This window comes from Lagopus leucura, unplaced genomic scaffold (assembly GCF_019238085.1).
Source record: "Lagopus leucura isolate 7727_CA_CO unplaced genomic scaffold, USGS_WTPT01 Super-Scaffold_100002, whole genome shotgun sequence".
NCBI lineage: Eukaryota > Metazoa > Chordata > Aves > Galliformes > Phasianidae > Lagopus > Lagopus leucura.
In genome coordinates, this window is record NW_024962263.1 from 37,200,274 (window position 1) to 37,218,112 (window position 17,839).

The 17,839-nt window shown below is 37.9% G+C and overlaps 1 protein-coding gene across 1 annotated transcript in view; it reads right to left on the reverse strand.

The window, feature by feature from the left end:
* DOK6 (docking protein 6) overlaps positions 1–17,484 on the reverse strand; it is a 233,876-nt gene extending 216,392 nt beyond the window's left edge. The window contains exon 1 of the mRNA XM_042869705.1: positions 17,419–17,484. Coding sequence (XP_042725639.1) covers positions 17,419–17,484 — 66 coding nt within the window. The remainder of the gene's footprint in view (positions 1–17,418) is intronic.
* Between the last annotated feature and the right edge of the window lie 355 nt (positions 17,485–17,839).

Sequence of the window (17,839 nt, forward strand, 5' to 3'; positions counted from 1 at the left end):
AGAATTGGAATAGGAGATTAAATAAACTTAATGATCATTTATAGCACAGTCACTGTAGATGTGATCCACTGTATGAAATTCACACAGAAATAATTCCACCAAAAAATTACTGGTAGAATATTAAATTTAAAATATAAGCATACGGTGAGTATGCACATCCAGTTCAAATAGTTAGGACATGACATACTAGAGTTAATATTTCTGCAGCGGTGTTGCCCAGATCAAATACATGGTAGTTTGTTTCCAGTTTTTAAGATCGTTTTTCCTCCTCTTCACACATCAATAATTGAAAGGAAAAGGCTGCAGGAAGTTCATAATTTTGCTGCCACTGCTATTTGACTAACAACCATTTTCTATGCTAATAGAGAACATGCACTTTGATGTTTCTCAGCAACGGGAATTAAAATAACTTTTTGTTTTGTTTTGTTTTTAAGCCCACAATAAGGCACACAAAGCGTTAAAGAGACCACAGATCTGTGGTCTTGCCAGTGCAGTTTCAGAATGCCACTTGCATCTTTAGAGCTTCTTGAAAGTATCATACTATTCAAATTCTACTAAAATCCAGGTATATTTATCTGCATCTGTGGGTAATAGAATAATAGGTGATAATAGGTCCTGAATCATACATGTTTAATGAAAAAAACAATGATATGTTCTGCAGATAACCACAAGAGTTTGCTGAATAGTTTGGCAAGACGAAATCCATTCTTGTCAGCTGGACTAGTGAACTTCAGAGATTTTTTAAAAGCACTGAGAGATTCAGCCAATCCTGACTTCAGTTTGGTGTGCATTTATCTGTGGACAATAGTTTTGTTGATGACTATCTTATTTTATTCTTTGTCAATCTTTCAAGGCTGAACTACTCAGCATTATGGGCTACTGCAAAGGATACAAGAAGTTGAAGAAATTCAAAATCCATCACTTGTGTATATTACAAGAAAATTAAAATCTGTCCATTTTTATACCTATATTTTTACCATCTTAGGCCCATACAGAGATAAATATGTAAATAATAAACATAATGGAATATATTGTATGAACCAACATTTTTCAAAGAGTATAGAAAATCTACAATCGGTATAAGCAATTAATTGAAATAGACACATCTATTATGTTAATATGTTTGACATGGATTCCAAGCCTGCAGGCAGAGTTGGGCATAATTTCAATTTAAACCACAGAAAAAAATAATATATTTATTCCTAGTTGTCTTATTATGTTTGATGAACATCCCTCGTTTCTTATCTTCTGAGCATTAATAAATATTGTATTAAACCACTGCCATTGTGTTCTTCAACTATCTTTTCTTCTGTACACATTGTTATGTTGATTAATATACATCTTATGACCTGTAAGATGATATATATGGTTTACAGAATTCACTCAAGATACAGTTCACTAAGAAAAGAAAATAGATCTTAATCACGTGCAAATAAAAAAAATCTCTTTGAATACAGGGCCATGTATTTTTCAAAAGTGAAGAAAAAAAAAAAACAACCTCAAGTGGAATTCACACCAGCACCTCCTTTTCACCCATTTAGCACCTTACAGTCCCTCTGTTCCAAGCTCAATACAAGAAAACTCAAAATTTCAGAGTATTATGATAAGTACAAAACACATTTATTTTTCTTTTTACCTTCTGGGTATTTTTATTAGTATTATATAAAATTCAAATACAAATAGAAATTATTTTAACTTGTAGTTCAGGAATAGTGGATTATTAGCTTAAAAGTCTACTGCATTAAATAATACTGCATTAAAAATAAACAAGATATCTCATTTCAAGGACAAAGCTTTTAAATTTTTAATTCAAAAGTCCTCTATCTATTTAGCAGACAGCTTTTGTTATATTCAGAAACCTGGATGAAACCACAGCTTAGTAAATAAATGTTGACATTAAGTCAGAATTAAGGTATCAGAAAGATGAAACTATTGATGTAGATTATTCTAGGCTGACAGACATAACTGGAGTTTCTCCATTTACACACCCCAGATCGCAGATCTCCTGGCTCTATGCAAACCTAACAGTTGCATCTGCCCTCTCCTTCAGAAGAAAAAAAAATATTTGAAATTCACGTGAATCAGTGAAGTAAGCATCCAGCTAGCACTCCCACCACAGACTTATTTCAGTAATAGCCTTACAATGCCTAACTCAGGAGCATTTTGCTGCTCTCCTGCTCAATTTCAATAGCCTGAAACAGGAAATCTAACACCACCACATGCTGCAATACTTCATCGTCATTTGTTACTACAGCAAAGTCTGCTGTTTGTCCTCACACTCTTGGTACGAGTGTGACTGTTTCTTTCTAGTTAACAAATTTTAGCTTGCATTAAACCTTATCAGTAAACATGGCAGTACTGCAAAATCAGCAATTAAGGCCCCAATAGCTTCAACCAATTAGGGCTGCTGTGTGCCAAGAGCTACAGCAGAGACAGATTGCACGTCGAGTTTATTAACTCATTCCTCTTGCAGAAGAACAGCTAAGTGCCTCTTCCCCAGCCCCATTAAAGTAGATGTAACTGTTTTACTATGGCATATGCTTTTTGCCTTAGAACAGGAAAAAAAGCTCTCCAAAGCTGTGAATTTTTCATTTGGGAGCTTTTGTGTTTACATAAGAGAAGTGCATTCCACACATCACTATACCTGTTGCTGTACAAACAGTACTTTTACTGCTTTCAGTTTTCAAATGTCTAAATCAAACTGTTTTTCCAACTGTTTGTATCCTCATGCCCTACAAATGTCTTCCCCAATTCCAACAAAATCATACAATGCGAGTGCTCTGATAGTGACTTGACTATTCACCAAATGACAGAAGGGAACTATTATGATCAAACTTTTGGAAATATGTTTACATAGATACAAATAGGCAGAAATGGCTGGTAAATTTAAAGGGAGATGAATATTTCAGTGAAAAAAATGATGTCTATGAGATTTTGTTTTTGAGGAGAACTTCAATGTTTCAGGAGTGCATGCTCCTTAAGGCAGGGACCACAAACACAACTTTATTTGGCATTTCCAGTCTCCTCAGCACATTGTTGCATGACAAATCATGAAAAGTTCAGCACTGCAGCGTTCCAAAGAGCTGAAAACCTTCAGAATTTTTACTGACTGCAGGCGGAGGCAGGCCTACAAGAAACTATATTATAGTCAGATTTCTTTACCACAAGAATACACATTCAAGTCTAAGTGTTAGAAAATGCCATTCATTGCATCTGAAGACAACTAGAATGTAATATTTACAGCAGTTCATATAATAGATGGTATTTAATGCAATCATTAATATTTCAGACTAATTCTGAAACAGAAGAAAGAAGAAACCAAGATGCATATGAAACAAAATTTATATTTCATGAATCTTAATTGCTGTAACTAGGGCATAGGGATTAACAGCCTATACTTAAGGCATCTGGTCCAGAGAATAAAATATCACACAAGAATTTCATCTTTACATTTTGGAAGTTAAGTTTTTTAATGCTCCTGATTCTGATTTGAGTGATATTCCCCAGGCATTGGTATTGGGGCCTATCTTTCTTAACATCTTTACTGATGATTTTGAGAATTGAGTGCACCCTCAACAAGTTTGCAGATGGTACCAATCTGGGAAGAAGCATCAGTCTGCCTGACAGTAGGAAAGCCCTATATGGGGACCTGGACAGATTGGATTGATGGGCTGATGTAAATGGGATGAAGTTCCACAGGTTCTGCACTTCTGTCATGACAATCTCATGAAATGCAACAGGCAGAGTGGCCAGAAAGCTGTGTGGAAGAAAAAGATCTGCATCAAAGCTCAGATGAACATGAAGTTGTAGTGTGCCCAGGTATCCAAGAAGGCCAACAGCACCTGCCTTTTATCAGAAATAGTACAATTAACTGGACCAGGGAGGTGAATCATCCACCTGTACTCAACTATTGTGTTCAGTTTTAAGCCCCTTCCTACAAGAAAGCCATTGAAGTCCTGGAGCGTGTGCAAAGAATGGCAACAAAGCTGATGAAGAGTCTGGAGCACAAGTCTTATGAGGAGTGGCAGAGAAAATTGAGATTGGTCAGTCTGAAGAAGAAAAGGCTCAGAGGAGACTACTTTTCCCAGGTAATTAGCGATAGCACAAGAAGAAATGGCCTCAAGTTGTGCCAGGAGAGGTTCAGATTGGACATTTGGAAAAATTTCTTCCCAGAAAGAGTGGTGAGGCATTGGAAAATGGTACCTAAAGAAGATGCAGAGTAATCATCTCAGTAAGTGTTAAAGGAAAGGGTGGATGTAGTACTTAGAAACATGGCTTAGTAAGCAATACTGGTGGTACACAGACAGTTGGACTAGATGATTAGGGGGTCTTTTCCAACCTCAACAATTCTATGAAAAAGATTAAATCTTATTTACTAACACTTTCTTAAACATATTAATCTACCTATCTCAAAAGAATACATTAAAAATGAGGAACATAATTTTCAGCTTAATTTTTTATGCCATTTTTGGGGGTTGATAGAACTCTACTTTATGAAACGGTTGAAACAAAGGACTGAATAAAACTTGACCAAAATTTTCACATTCATGGTGAGCTTCGTGGCTGGTGTGTACAATTCACAAAATTTTCAGAGCTACTTGCACAGCCAAGGGCAAATTTGGCCCTTTTACCACAAACACATTTCTTCTGTATTCGTATGCAATTTCACTGCAAGTCTGATTTATTGAACAGACTCTACTTGTAAACAAAAATTAAAGTACTCTTAGTAATCAAGTACTGCTTGTTTAGCTTCTTCCATTTTCACTAGCAGTTGTGATCATCTTAAGAGCCATGCAGGGAGCAGTTTTGCTTTGAAGTTAACTTTGGAGAGCTATAAAGAGTAGAAATGAACATTTTCCCATTTCAAATCTTTTATTTTAACTCCGTTTTATCTACTGTACATTCAACTCAGCCGTGAGCATCAGAGAGAGTGCAGCTGTGGGTTAGCTCATGTCAATGCAAATCAGTATCATTTACAACTTTTTATGTTCTCCTGGACTGAAAATCCTGACATCCTGGGAGAGGCTGTATTTCTTCGTATGCCTTTCTACTGACAAAATAGATGTTTAGCCCATTAGTTAAAGTCTTTTTTAATTAGCACAAGTAAATCAATTATGTATATTGAGAAGAGTGTTTGTTTAAATAAGAACAGGTATTTACACTTCAGTAATTTGCAGACTAAAGAAAAATGCAAGTTTTGCTATCAGAAAATCAATTATTTACTCACAGACTGATCTAAGAAATGTTTCAGATAGACAAAAGTGGAAAGGCAGGGAGAAAGGAGAATAATTTTGAAGAACAGGCATAATCATCTCACTACAGTTTTAAACTCAATTTTGTTCAGATTGCAGGGGAGGAGATAGTCACCTGGAATAATTTTTTTCAGAGGATATATTAACATAAGCCTTAGAATACTAGAATTCTAGAAACAAGCATTTTGTCAAAAAAGAAAGAAAAAATTGTTCCTGACATCATAAGTTCTAGAAAATACATTTCTAGAAAGATTTTGAAATGTATCTAGCCTCTGGGTTCACTAAGGTCATAAATTTCATTTTGATAGGTTTGTGTGAAAATAGCATTTACAAAAATATTTTGAAGTCTAGAAAATAGATACAGAGTCAATACATACATATTCTTCTCCAGTCCAAAATAACCCCTAAGCAATACATCCAAACACTAAGTGAAAGCTGCTAGACTAACATTCATTCCTCAAATAAGTGCACCACGAGTCTTGCTACTGTAAGCTTTCTTCTCACTGCCTGTACACCTCATCTAACTATTCCAGTTTCTCATTTTGCGGCTTCAGCCTTGATTGTATCTCAGACATCCAAATCCAATATAGTGTTACCAATACTCTCCACTGCCAGCTGTTATCATTATCTATGTTCTCTCTTTCACAATTTCTAAGTATTGTTTTCATCTCAAAGAAGTGCTTGAAAATAGTCACCTCTAATGATCCTTCACACTCATTCAAGTCAATTCTTGCAGTAACCTAAATCTTCTAAAATAGCAATGATCTAACAATATCTTGCTTGTCTTCTGGGTCTTGGGCAAGTCCTGTACCATGCAGTGTCTTTTATTACCAAAATTAAGTCTTTAAGTATTACACTGTCTTCAAGAATTACAGAATCTTAGGATTCATTAGGAACTCTGAAAACATAAAAACAATTCCATTCTTAATTTTCCACATAGACAACAGAATAAATCAGTTAGTTTGCTTGGTATTGCCCTTTATACCTCCTACTATATATTGATAGATATGTATATTTCTTATACATCTCACACCACTATCAGCAGTAGCTGCTATCAGAAATTCTGTTCCAATATGTGAAGATCTCAGTGTTTTGTAGATCTCACTTTCAATAATTCACATTAGCTAGCTAAGTTTTAGATGTAAATGGAGATTTACTGCTGATAAACATTTTTGCCTGTTGCACAGCCTTTAACGCAAAAATGTCAGATCTTGCCACTTGTCAGAAGCAATTAAAAGTGTACTTACACAGAATAGCAAGATTTAATAAAACAATTATATATGCCAGAAACAGCTGGTCTAGTTCAACTACATATCTGCATTACAGTAAAAAACAGGGATTCTTTTTGCCTATTTTTAACATTTTCTTTCCTTTTACTCTACCTTGGGATGGGTCTACATCAGAATTTTCATTACTTAAAATAAATAAATATGATTATTTAATTATTGGAAAAAAAAGTAATAAGATGAAGAGTTGGGTTTCATTAAACATTTTACTATCTAAGTGCGTTGACACAGCATGAGTTTGAGGGTATACTCAACCAATATGTTAGGGTAGGTATCTAGTACCTTTAAAACCTTCTCCTTTGAGCTGAGACCTGGCTAAAGTGAACACAAATCTCACACTGATTTCAAAAGACTCTTTGGTTAAAAAGAAGCCACTGCCCTGACAATACTTGCTGTTTACAATGCTTCTTTTGAAAGGGCTCACGTTGGCATCATTACCTTGAACAAACAATAGTTTAGATACCATTTCTGTGTTGTTTTTTTTTTAAATATCTTGTATATTTATTTTCATTAAACAATTTTGTTGTTTTTTTTTTTTAATTACACAAACTGCATAGATAGATTTCCTTAAGAGACAATGTATGAGCACTTTCACATAGAGAGTATGTATTTCTACTGTTTCATAGAGATGGGTCTGTAAGACTTTATACAGTTCGTGGGATATACCTATTGTGTCTACTTGTAGAGATGGCAAACTCCAAGACGTTTAGGGGCGAAATGTACAACCTAGTAATATTTACATGAGCCTGGAAGGTAAAACGTTTTCAACTTGTTTTGTGGAAGAATATGCAACTCATAAGATCTGGAGATAAGAAAATCCCCATGTCTTTGATGGCTGATCACTTCTCCAGAGAAAAAAAAGTTTCCTTAGGAACACCACTAGCTCCATTTTTTAATGATATTGTGCAGTTTGACAAATACTGCGCATTTATGCAAGTCTGAAACCAGACATTTACATCTGCAAATGCACATCAGTAACCTTAGCAGTTATTAAATTGCCTCATGGACTAAATTTAGATTTCAGAATTGTTCTGACAGATAAGATGTGAATAATTGTACCTTTAGCATTTTCAGTGATACTGAAATTGCTTTTAATAAATTACTTTTAGAAGTGAGATCATTCAAGACTTCAGATTTTGTGCTGAAACTGTGCATCATATAAGGTGGGAGATACAACAGTCTCATCCAAGTTAATAGCGTCAGATCTCCCTGCCTTTCTGGCATTGACATCTGCTTCTCAGATGAAAATTGACAAGCAATTATTCGTATCAATAAAATTTGAGGAAGAAAAGAAATATTACTTCATGTATAATGAAAGACAACAAATCCTCAGCCATTTGAACAAATCCTGACTCTAAAAAGAGATGTTTTATAGAACTCAGTGAAATATATTTTCAAACTGAAAGTAATGGTCTTCACTCTACTTCAAAACAAACGTTGCCTCTGCTTGAGCAGAGAACTGGACCAGACAACCTCCAGCAGTCCTTTCCAATCTCAACCATTCTATCATTGTGACTCAAACTATCAAAGACAAATTCTAAATTACTCTCATGTTTTCTGTGCTGTGTTTTTCACCATGTTTTGTGCTGTGTTCACCATGCTCAATGCTAGCCAATCTACATATAAAATAAGATATCTACCAGAAGTTTACAGTTTAAACAGACAAAATTAAGAAGTAATGGAAGAAAAGGTTATACTACTTTTACAGGTAGAAAACTGTAGGCACAGAAAGCTTGTTTCCCATTTAATCAAACAGGATTCTTCACTCTGATGGCAGTATCAGGAGCCTTAATTCAGCTTTAGATGTAATGTATGTGGTATACACTGGGCTTAGTACAATAGAGAATAAGTCTGGAATGAAGCAAAGTGCTCGAGGTTACAAATTATATCTCTGAAAAAGACTAAAATTTAACTCTTCTCACATACAGTGCAATGTGTAAACACAAAGATCTCCATTTTCTAGAAAGAGATTATTTAATTAACAATGCAAAGAGTTCAAAAAACCCTACGGTAATTTAAGATACAAAGACAACGGAAAAAAATACACTTTGTTTTACTATGCTTTTTGTTACAATTGTGAAAAATTACCTTTCTAACTATATTGCTAGAATATTGTTGTTCTTTATGTATACGCATATATTCACAAAAAAATGCTTTTCACCTGAAAGGCAAAAAGCAGCTCACCTGGAAAAGATTTCTTTTTGCATGTGTATCTCCATAACTCTCAGCCATTGCAGGGTTATCAGTAGCAGTATGTAACACTCTGAGAGTAATAATACCAAGCATCAAATACCTGTTTGATACTCAGGAGTAAAGAAATTTTTTCTCAGACACGAAACTTAAGTCATCCCAGGTGAAGTCACAATCTCCCTCAGACAACGAGTTAACTCCACATAACTCAAAAGCAAGAATCACTAACATAAAAGTACACAATATGACTGATATCATTTTCCACCTTGCATAATGGCAAAATTTACACTCCATTAAGGATTATGTCCTATGAGAAGCTGAGGACCTTCGCTGCCTGATACAGAACTCGAGAGATCTGAATGTGTTTAGCAACTGAAAGGACTGTGCACTGAATAGCTATAGATTGTTTTTATTGTGTCAGAAACACAGTTCTTTTCTGCTCTGGGTAGAACATCCTGCTGAGGATGTTCTGATGAGCAGAAAGAGCTTAAGAGTTTCAAAAGGAAAAACAATTATCGTAAGAAGTACTGATATTCCTACTGCATCAACAAAAATTACTTCTATCAGCAAGACAGTGTCATGTCAAAGTACTTTATTATTGTCATACTAAACTAGAAATTAATAACTTAATATATCAAGTTAAAATGGAGAATCTCCACATTCTTAGTAAGGCCTCATATGTTTCATTTTTTTATATTCTCTCATCACATTTGAGCTAATGAGACATTCATTACTTCAAGTAAGCATTTTATCTAAGATTTCATTCTCTACAACTAGTCAAATGAACAAAAAAGAACAGTGATAATAAATTAGATATATCAGAAACATGCCTAAATATTAACTACTAATGTTGTCTCTTCTTTCTAGATCCAGGATAAAAGCAATAATTATGACTACTTCTTCAGAAAATCCTTTTTGATTATTATTTTGTATAACTGCATATATTCTTGTCTTCAGGCTAGAAAAATAAATTTTTGCATGAGTGAAAATAATGCACCAACTGGGTCTGAGGGCAGAGGACTTCAGAGGAACAGCATCCAAAATGCAGGATTAAGAACAGAAAGCACTCAAACTAAAGCAAGCTTCTTGTTCAAAAGTGCTTATTGGGTTATACCACAGTAAAAGGCTTCTGATATTAAACTTCTCTAGTAGCTTTTTTTGCAATTAACAAGTAGGAGAAACAAGCTGAAAAGGCATTCTTGCATAAGAAAGAAGTCTGTAGTCTATTTCTTCAGATCTAATCAATATTGTGCCAACACCACACCTTTCCAAAGTTCAGTCCAGGTGACAGTCAGTTCAGGGGCAGTAAGAACCAGCAAGACTGCTGAAGAGAGAGAAGAAAGGGCAATATTTTAAAAGATTTACACACTTTCATTAATTATCATCCCAGTTTATGCGCACCTACAGTGAACAGTAATTCATTTGGGGCTCCAATTGCATGGTCCTATAATCTCTCTCAGTAGGTCAGCAATGACATTTCACAGTGTAACTGTAGAAGGACTGCAAAATATGGGAAATGGATTTAATGGTGGTGTTCATTGAAAAGGATATTTCATTAGAACTTCACAGATTACATTCTTTTTTTTTTTCCTGTGTTTTCTAAGTAAAGTCAAAAATTAGCATTCATCTGTAAAATCTTCACAGTTCTGGTCTTCGCTTTCTGAGCAAGACTCTGCCTACCCTAATCAGTGAAAGTACTCCTGCAGTCAGCAGATTCCATTCTCAGACCAGCTGAAAATCTCAGTGTCTGGAAATCTCTCAATTTGTACCAGGTTTTTAGTTCTATAAATCAGTAATGGCACTAAACGTACAAATTTCCTTCTCAAATTTGATGCATACATTCTGAATAGTAAAATAGCATTGATACACAAAAAGAATTTACACAATTTGAAAGTGTTAAGATAAGTTACATACAACTGCTTTCCCTCAACTTGTCTTTATGCTTGCAAAATTTGTCCTACAGCAAATAAACTATGTGCTCTTTTACCTTGCTTGACCTAAGTGCAGACATTTCAGTGTTTAGAGCTGAACAATGTATTTTATCTGAAAAAAAGTTTTCAACAAAACAACAGTCAACTAAAATACAGCATCAATATCTTTCTGAATGCTAAAGCTGCAATGCAAATTGAAGAGATTAAATATGCAAAATGCAGCACAGCATTTATAATTATTATTTTAAATCTAACAGATTTCAAAGGCTACACTATGCAGTAAAGTAGCCAGGTTTTGCTTTAAGCATATTAACTTAAAGACAAAAAGGATATCAACTGGTATCCATACATATTACAGTATTCTTCACCTTCAAAAAAGAAGAATATTTCACATGGCTTGCTTTGACTGCATATGAGTATATTAACAGTATTATGACATTTGTGAAAAGCAGATAAACTACCAGATCTTTCAAATAACCTAAAATAAAAGACAAACTTTGGAGATAGACACAAAAATCTTTATTTGTCCTTAAATGAACTAAGAGCATTCCATAGCATGTCTTTTTTTTTTTTGTTAATAAGAATTTCTCATTAGTACCTATCTGAAATGAATTCTCTCTGTACAGCTATATATATAAATGTATAACTAACAACTGGTTCCCATATGCTGTCGCCTGAATATGTTGTTGCCAGGCAACCGCTATAAAGCATTTTGCACTGCTTGCAAAAATCTGAATGAGTGATTTGAAGCAAGATTATTTCAAAAAACTAGAAAGAAAAGTCACTATGGGAATGACATGAATAATTCCTTGTGCATTTCAAGGATTCGTAGAGAACGATCCTTACATAATAACTGATTTGTGAAAGGACAACTCCTTTGAGCAGTATTTGAAGGGCATTTTACAACAACAACAAAAAAAAGTGTGTTGTATGCATCCGGCTAATGTTCCCTCTTGGATTCTGAGCCAAAGCCATGGAAGTTAATGGGTTCCTTTAAATTGACTTCAGGGTCTTTGATCAGGTCTTTAATGTCTATCATAGAACAAAAATGACAGCCTGCTAAATGAGAAACCAAAAGGCCATCATCCCACAAGAGAGACAAAATGCAAATAAAATGTTGCCATCTCAACATAGACAAGAGAAGAAGGTCAAGTCTACAAACACTTCTTGGCATAATCTTCATACAGCTGAGGTGTAATCTCCCTGAGGCTAATGATATTACATACAAGGGTAAAATAGAAGCATTTATAATCCACTGATAACAAGGAAGCAACATGCTACCTGCAAGAGAGAAACTATTTCTCCCTTTAAATAGGTACCATCCATTACAAAGTTTACAGATACTTGGCTACCAGACCTCTTGAGAATTAAGCGAAAAAACACATCAAGGGAAGCAATTGGGAAACAGCAAACTCAGAAGCACTTAATACAAGTCTGACTCGCAAGTTTCTTTAAATGCAGAGATTAGTGAAAATCGGACTTCTGTTCTTCTTTACAGTGGCTGCAGCACAGTTCTTTCCATTTGCTGCATAATATGCTTAATCAATAAGAACTGCTCCAAAGCTCAAAATGATTGTTCTTTCCATAATAACCTAATTGGAAATCCATACATTTTCCATTTAATTCTGCAAAACATTCATGTAACTGTAGCACAAAAAAAAAAGTACTGAAAGCACTAATTACTAGTATTTAAAATGATACTTTCAATATTAAGTAGTAAATGTGACTACTGTCCTTAATGGATTACAGCAAAATCCTTTTAATTCTCTACCTTAGCTTGTCTAGAACTAGCATGAAAAATGAACTCTCTTACTTGAAGGCAATCTGGCATCTAAATCATGTCAGACTGGAGCTTCACTGAAACTAAAATAATGTATTACAAACAGGAATTAAGTTTTTAAAGTTTCATTTGAATTATTTTCATGCTCTGAGATGTAACGCACACTTCAGATCACGTGTTAGTATGTAATTAGAAATGCCATTCTCAATATTTTCAGAAAGTATGAGCAGATTTGCTGTAGAAAATACAACAAAATAATATATGAAAAAGACATCCATCCTAGGCTGCACTGCTTACTTGGGCTTTTCTATTTATTTGTTTCTTGTTCTATGGAAACTCAAGGAATAAGAACCCTCTGCTCTGCCCTCTGCATTCATCAGGACCTCATTGCAAAGCCACTGTGGTCAATCAACAGTTTCAGGCTTGGGACATTTGGCAGATCTTTTCACTTTCTTCACCCTAAATATACACATAGCAACAATTAAATGTCAGGATTTTGTAAAACATGTAAACTGCACTATTTCAAGAGTAACTCGGCAGCAATCACAGCTTCACATTCATAACATTGTTAGCACTGATTGATTGAAAACAGGGTTAAGGGCAGGAGGAGAAACACTCTGTTCCTCTCCAGAGAGCTGCTCATAATGATTTAAAAGCATGGTTAGAAATAGAGGGTTTATGCGGTAAAACTTTTCATTTGGTGACTAACAGCAACCTGTTATTTATTACTCAATCAAGACTGACTGGCAGGTACAATTTTCTCTTTGGATAGCAGAATTAGGGTATAAGTTGAACCAATCAGGGAATAATTCTACTCAGTACGTAGAAACACATAAACCCCAGTATTTATTCACCAACTGAGTGAAAATTTCCATTAAACAGGATTCTTTTGTTCTCCAGTCCAAGCTTGCCAAAAATTAGACAAAAACAAACAAACAAAAAGATTGAGACTTGGAAGGTTGATTTGGGTCATAACAAAACAATCGAAGTGACACAACGCTCATTTTTAATTGGACTTCCTAATGTGACATCAAATTGTTTTTCTTCTAAGAAGCAGCACTTCAACAAGGCATGAAATCCTTGCAGCTTAGTTTATTAAGAGACAACAAAGGGATTCCAATCTGATACAGGAAAGTTTCAGCTATGAGCACAGCCAGTGCAGTACAAAATTGTGTCATATGAATTTTAATGTAACACAACTATGAAAGACTCCAAAAGAACAAAGGCAGTACAGTCCTATTCCACACTACACAAATGACCTATTCTGATCTGAACAGCACACCACATTACAATCAAATTTATTTCAAAAGAGGGTCGCACAGGTCAAATGTAATGGCTGCAAGAATGAGGTATTTCCTTTATGTGGTATTAGAGAAAAGCAAAATATCAAACAGTGCAGGAATGCCAGAGCTTTGAAAGGAAAGGCATATTTGGGCTACAGAGAAACTGGATCTTAAAAAGATGTTTTAATTACAGCTCTCCTTACCGACTACAGCTTCCAAATTTCAAGGATGTTTGACATCTTCATAGAGGAATTGCTAGTATACATACGAGAGAGGCTACTACATAGATTTCAATGCAAGTTTAAAGTGTCAAGACACCATAGATATGCTTTATATACAGCCCATGCTTAACAAAGTAAGAGGACAACATACCTCCTCTAACTGGCTAGATAATTCTTCCCAGCCTAACAACATGCAGGAGCCATGACACTAACAGCAGAGGCAGATGGCAGCTCATAATAACAACAGAGGGGATGGTAATGCTCCCCCATTTTGGCATGCTGAGGATCCAACCCCAAATCAAAAGCAACATAGAAATACCAGAACATCAGAGTTTGCCTGAAAATATTAGACTCTCAGGAAGTGGAGTGCATTAAAATGTTTATCTTAAATAGTTCCTAGTCCCGACTTCTCAGTTCAGCATGGATGTTTGCCATTCTCTTTGGCTGGACACATTTGCTCATAATATAAATCTAATCTGAGTGCACATGGGGAGGAGGTAGCCAGGGTAACAAGCACCCAGTGCAAGGTATAGCCGTAATAAGGCAAAGGTAAATGTGGTACCTTGTAAGAAAAACAAAATCACAAAGAGTTTCTATTTCTCAAAGTACAAAATCAATAAGGAGGGTACACAGAAGAAGCCTTACAACTAAGCCTTCTGAAAACTAAATTCTTTGGAAATCAAATTCTATCTGAAAATTCACCCCAAGCCCAAGGTTCTTTAGAAGATATGCGATATGCTACCTGCTTTTGCTTTCCACTATTATGTCATTCAACGATACCTGGAACTTCACAGACTGCATTACATTGAAGCATCTTCCCTTTGATTCTCAGCCAGGGCTCCCTCAGACACAGAACAAGAAAGGAATAAAAGCTGTACTGGAAGAATTTCCATCATGAGCTGGCCGCCAGCCTGAAGGTTAGCATTAGTTTTATTGCCCAAATCTAGCACTACAATTGGCATTAGCCACCTCAGCTCTCCTAGTTCTAATCTACATTTCAGGAGACATCAAAATATTTATAAGATGTAACCATTATCTCCCCCAAAAATAAATTTAAAAAAAAAAAAAATCAATAATTTCCAGACTGTAAAAATTAAGCATAACTAGCTTGAGAATTCTACACGTAGATAGAATTCTATTTCAAAATGATCTTACACTTGAGCTTCCATAGCCCATAGCACCCTTCCTTCCCCACCTTTGAGTATTTTTTTAAGGTTAAAAAGTATTCATTTGTTAACAAACATTTGTATCCCTTGCATTCTCTTACAAATGGCAGCTCTACTATAATTCATTAAGGTCTGCATTAGGAGACAGATATAAGGGAAAAAATAGAAACCTTTAATGTTTCACTTGGTGAATAAAAACTGCATTAATTTAGAAATTCAGTCACCAGAATCCAATTAGCTATGGATATATACTCACATATTCATACCTTTCAACCATCACATCTCATTTGAATTTCGATGCTATTTTCTACAAAATACTCTCTATTTTACATTGTATTTAATAGATTTATTCAGATATGCATCCTCATATATCATACTTAAGCTTATGCTACCACCCGCCTGAGGCTGTGTGGTCAAAATTGTCACCCCCCACACACCTCATCATGAGCAGAACATTCTCCATAGATGCTGTAAGAACTGTTTCACTCCTGCATGGTGCAGAAGGATGAGAATCTTTCTGACCGTAAACAATATCCACTCCAAAAAAAAAAAAAAAGCAGTTACCCATCCACGCCCCCTGCCACCCCCTCCCCCAAAAAAATATATATATATTTGTGCTTTCAAGTTATTTTAAGCTGTGCCACAATGAAATATCACCACTTTCACCGTTTCACTTTCAGAAGCCAGCAGATTACCATAATGTAAACTCTACAATTGTTGCATATATATCATACACATAGGTATATAAAAGTACCTGCATATATAGAGATGTGCACATACACCATTTCACACCCAGATGCTCTGAATTACCTTCAAATACAAACTTGCAAATCAGGCAGATTGACTCTGTCTCCAACTAATAGCACCAGGATGTTTTGATAGCACTGCCCACCAGCAGCACTGAGCTGGAACAAGACTGACCTGCAAAGGTTAAGCAGAGGACTGCCAGCAACAATCTGAGGCTCAGGAATTGTTTCTTCAATTAACCAGTGACCAATTCTGATTTGTGGAGCAAATCCTGGGTTGCAAAACCATTAAAGGCAGCACTCATTCTCTTTGGATTTACACCTTCTCTCAAACGTTTGAACTTAGCTCTATTAAAGACTCAGACCAAACTCCTCCTTGCTCTTTTGGCATTAACACCCCTGCCAAGACAAGAAAGTGCTCCAAAGGTCAGTTTACAGCTTGTCTCCCACCTTCCTGCATGCTATGTCTACAAGGAGAGCACAGCAGCCCTGGAGAGGAGGGGAGGGAGGAGGAGATAAATATTAGCACTGTGATAAGCTTGCAGTATGTGACTTGCAGGGGGCAGATTTCACATGGCCACTGCATTTCAGGGAAAGCAGGAGATGGAACCCACCTTGCTGCAGAGAAGATCAGGTAGGGACCCAGGTTTCTCACACACCCAGCAACAGTACAACAAGGTGAACTTAAAGCAGGGCAAACCCCAGCTCTTCTCCAGGTCTGATTCCCAGCCTGCAGGGAGCCTAGTCTTTTGGGACTGCTGGCAACACCAGCAGCTGCCTGAGGCAGCAGAGGCCTTGGAGCTACCAGCTCCCTGAACCTCCTTTTTTTTCCTGACACTCCAAAGAGCAGGAGAACGCTCAACCAGATAAGTCCTAGGAACACCAGAAGTTGCAAAGATCCTGACCCCTGCCCCACTGCATACACCGCACTCCAACTTTGTGCTTTTCCAAGGCTCGCTGCATCCCACCAGCAAAAGCGTTCATGGCACTCAATGATAACACGTTCTTGCCCTCAGACTCGGCGAGCACCAGCGGCCAGCACCCTCAGCCACGAGCTGCCCCAACCACAAGAACTGTCTCTTCTGCAGCCACTCGCCCCCGTGCAACCCCAGCTCCTCGAGCCCCATCCCTCCAGCTCCCCTCCGCCCTGACTGAAGACGGCCCCTTCCCACAACACTAGGGCGGGGGCAGAAGCCCCGTACAAAGTTTTTGCCAGAGCCTACCGGGGCCTCCCGCCCTCTTTCCATCAAAGCCCCCACAAAGAATGGGGCAGCCGGGGAAGGGACGCCCGTGCCGCGCGCCCCGGGGCCGAAGGGACGCCCGCCGCCGCCCGCTGACAGTGAGCCCGGAGCCGCTGGCTGAGAGCGACGCCTCGAAGCGCCCGGCTTGCCGCGAGATGCTGTGGCAGCCCATCCCGCCAGCTCGGAGGGGATGGGAGCGAAGTCCGGCCGCTAGCAGCGGTGAGAGCAGCAGCAGGTCGCCGCGCCCTGCGTTGCCGGCCCCGACCCGGGGCACCGCCGCCCCCAGTGCCTCGCCCCCAGCGGCGAAGGAGAGCTCACTCACCCCCAGCTTTCTGCTGCGAATTTTCACGTAGCCCTGCTTGACTATATCGTTAAAGTTGGAGGCCATGGCCAGCGCTGTCTGCTTCCTCCCCTCCGCGCCCGGAGTCCTCCTCCTCCTCCTCTGCCGCCTCTTCCTCCTTTCCCGGGCCCTCCTGGGTGCCGCCGGCCGCCGGCTCCCGAGGCGCCTCTGGCATCCAGGCAGCGGCGGGGCCGCGCTCCGCTCCGCCCCGCACTCCTCCCGCGGGTTCCGCTCCGCGCCGGCCCCAGTAGCAGAGGGTCCTCGACTCTTGCACCAGCCCCTCGCCTCACCCCGGCTGCCACCGCCCTGCCTGCCAGCCCCGCTGCGCGGCTGCCCGCTCCTACGGCCGGGGGAGCGGGAGGGGCAGCGGGCGGAGCAGGGCGGGGACACCGCCCCCGGCGCC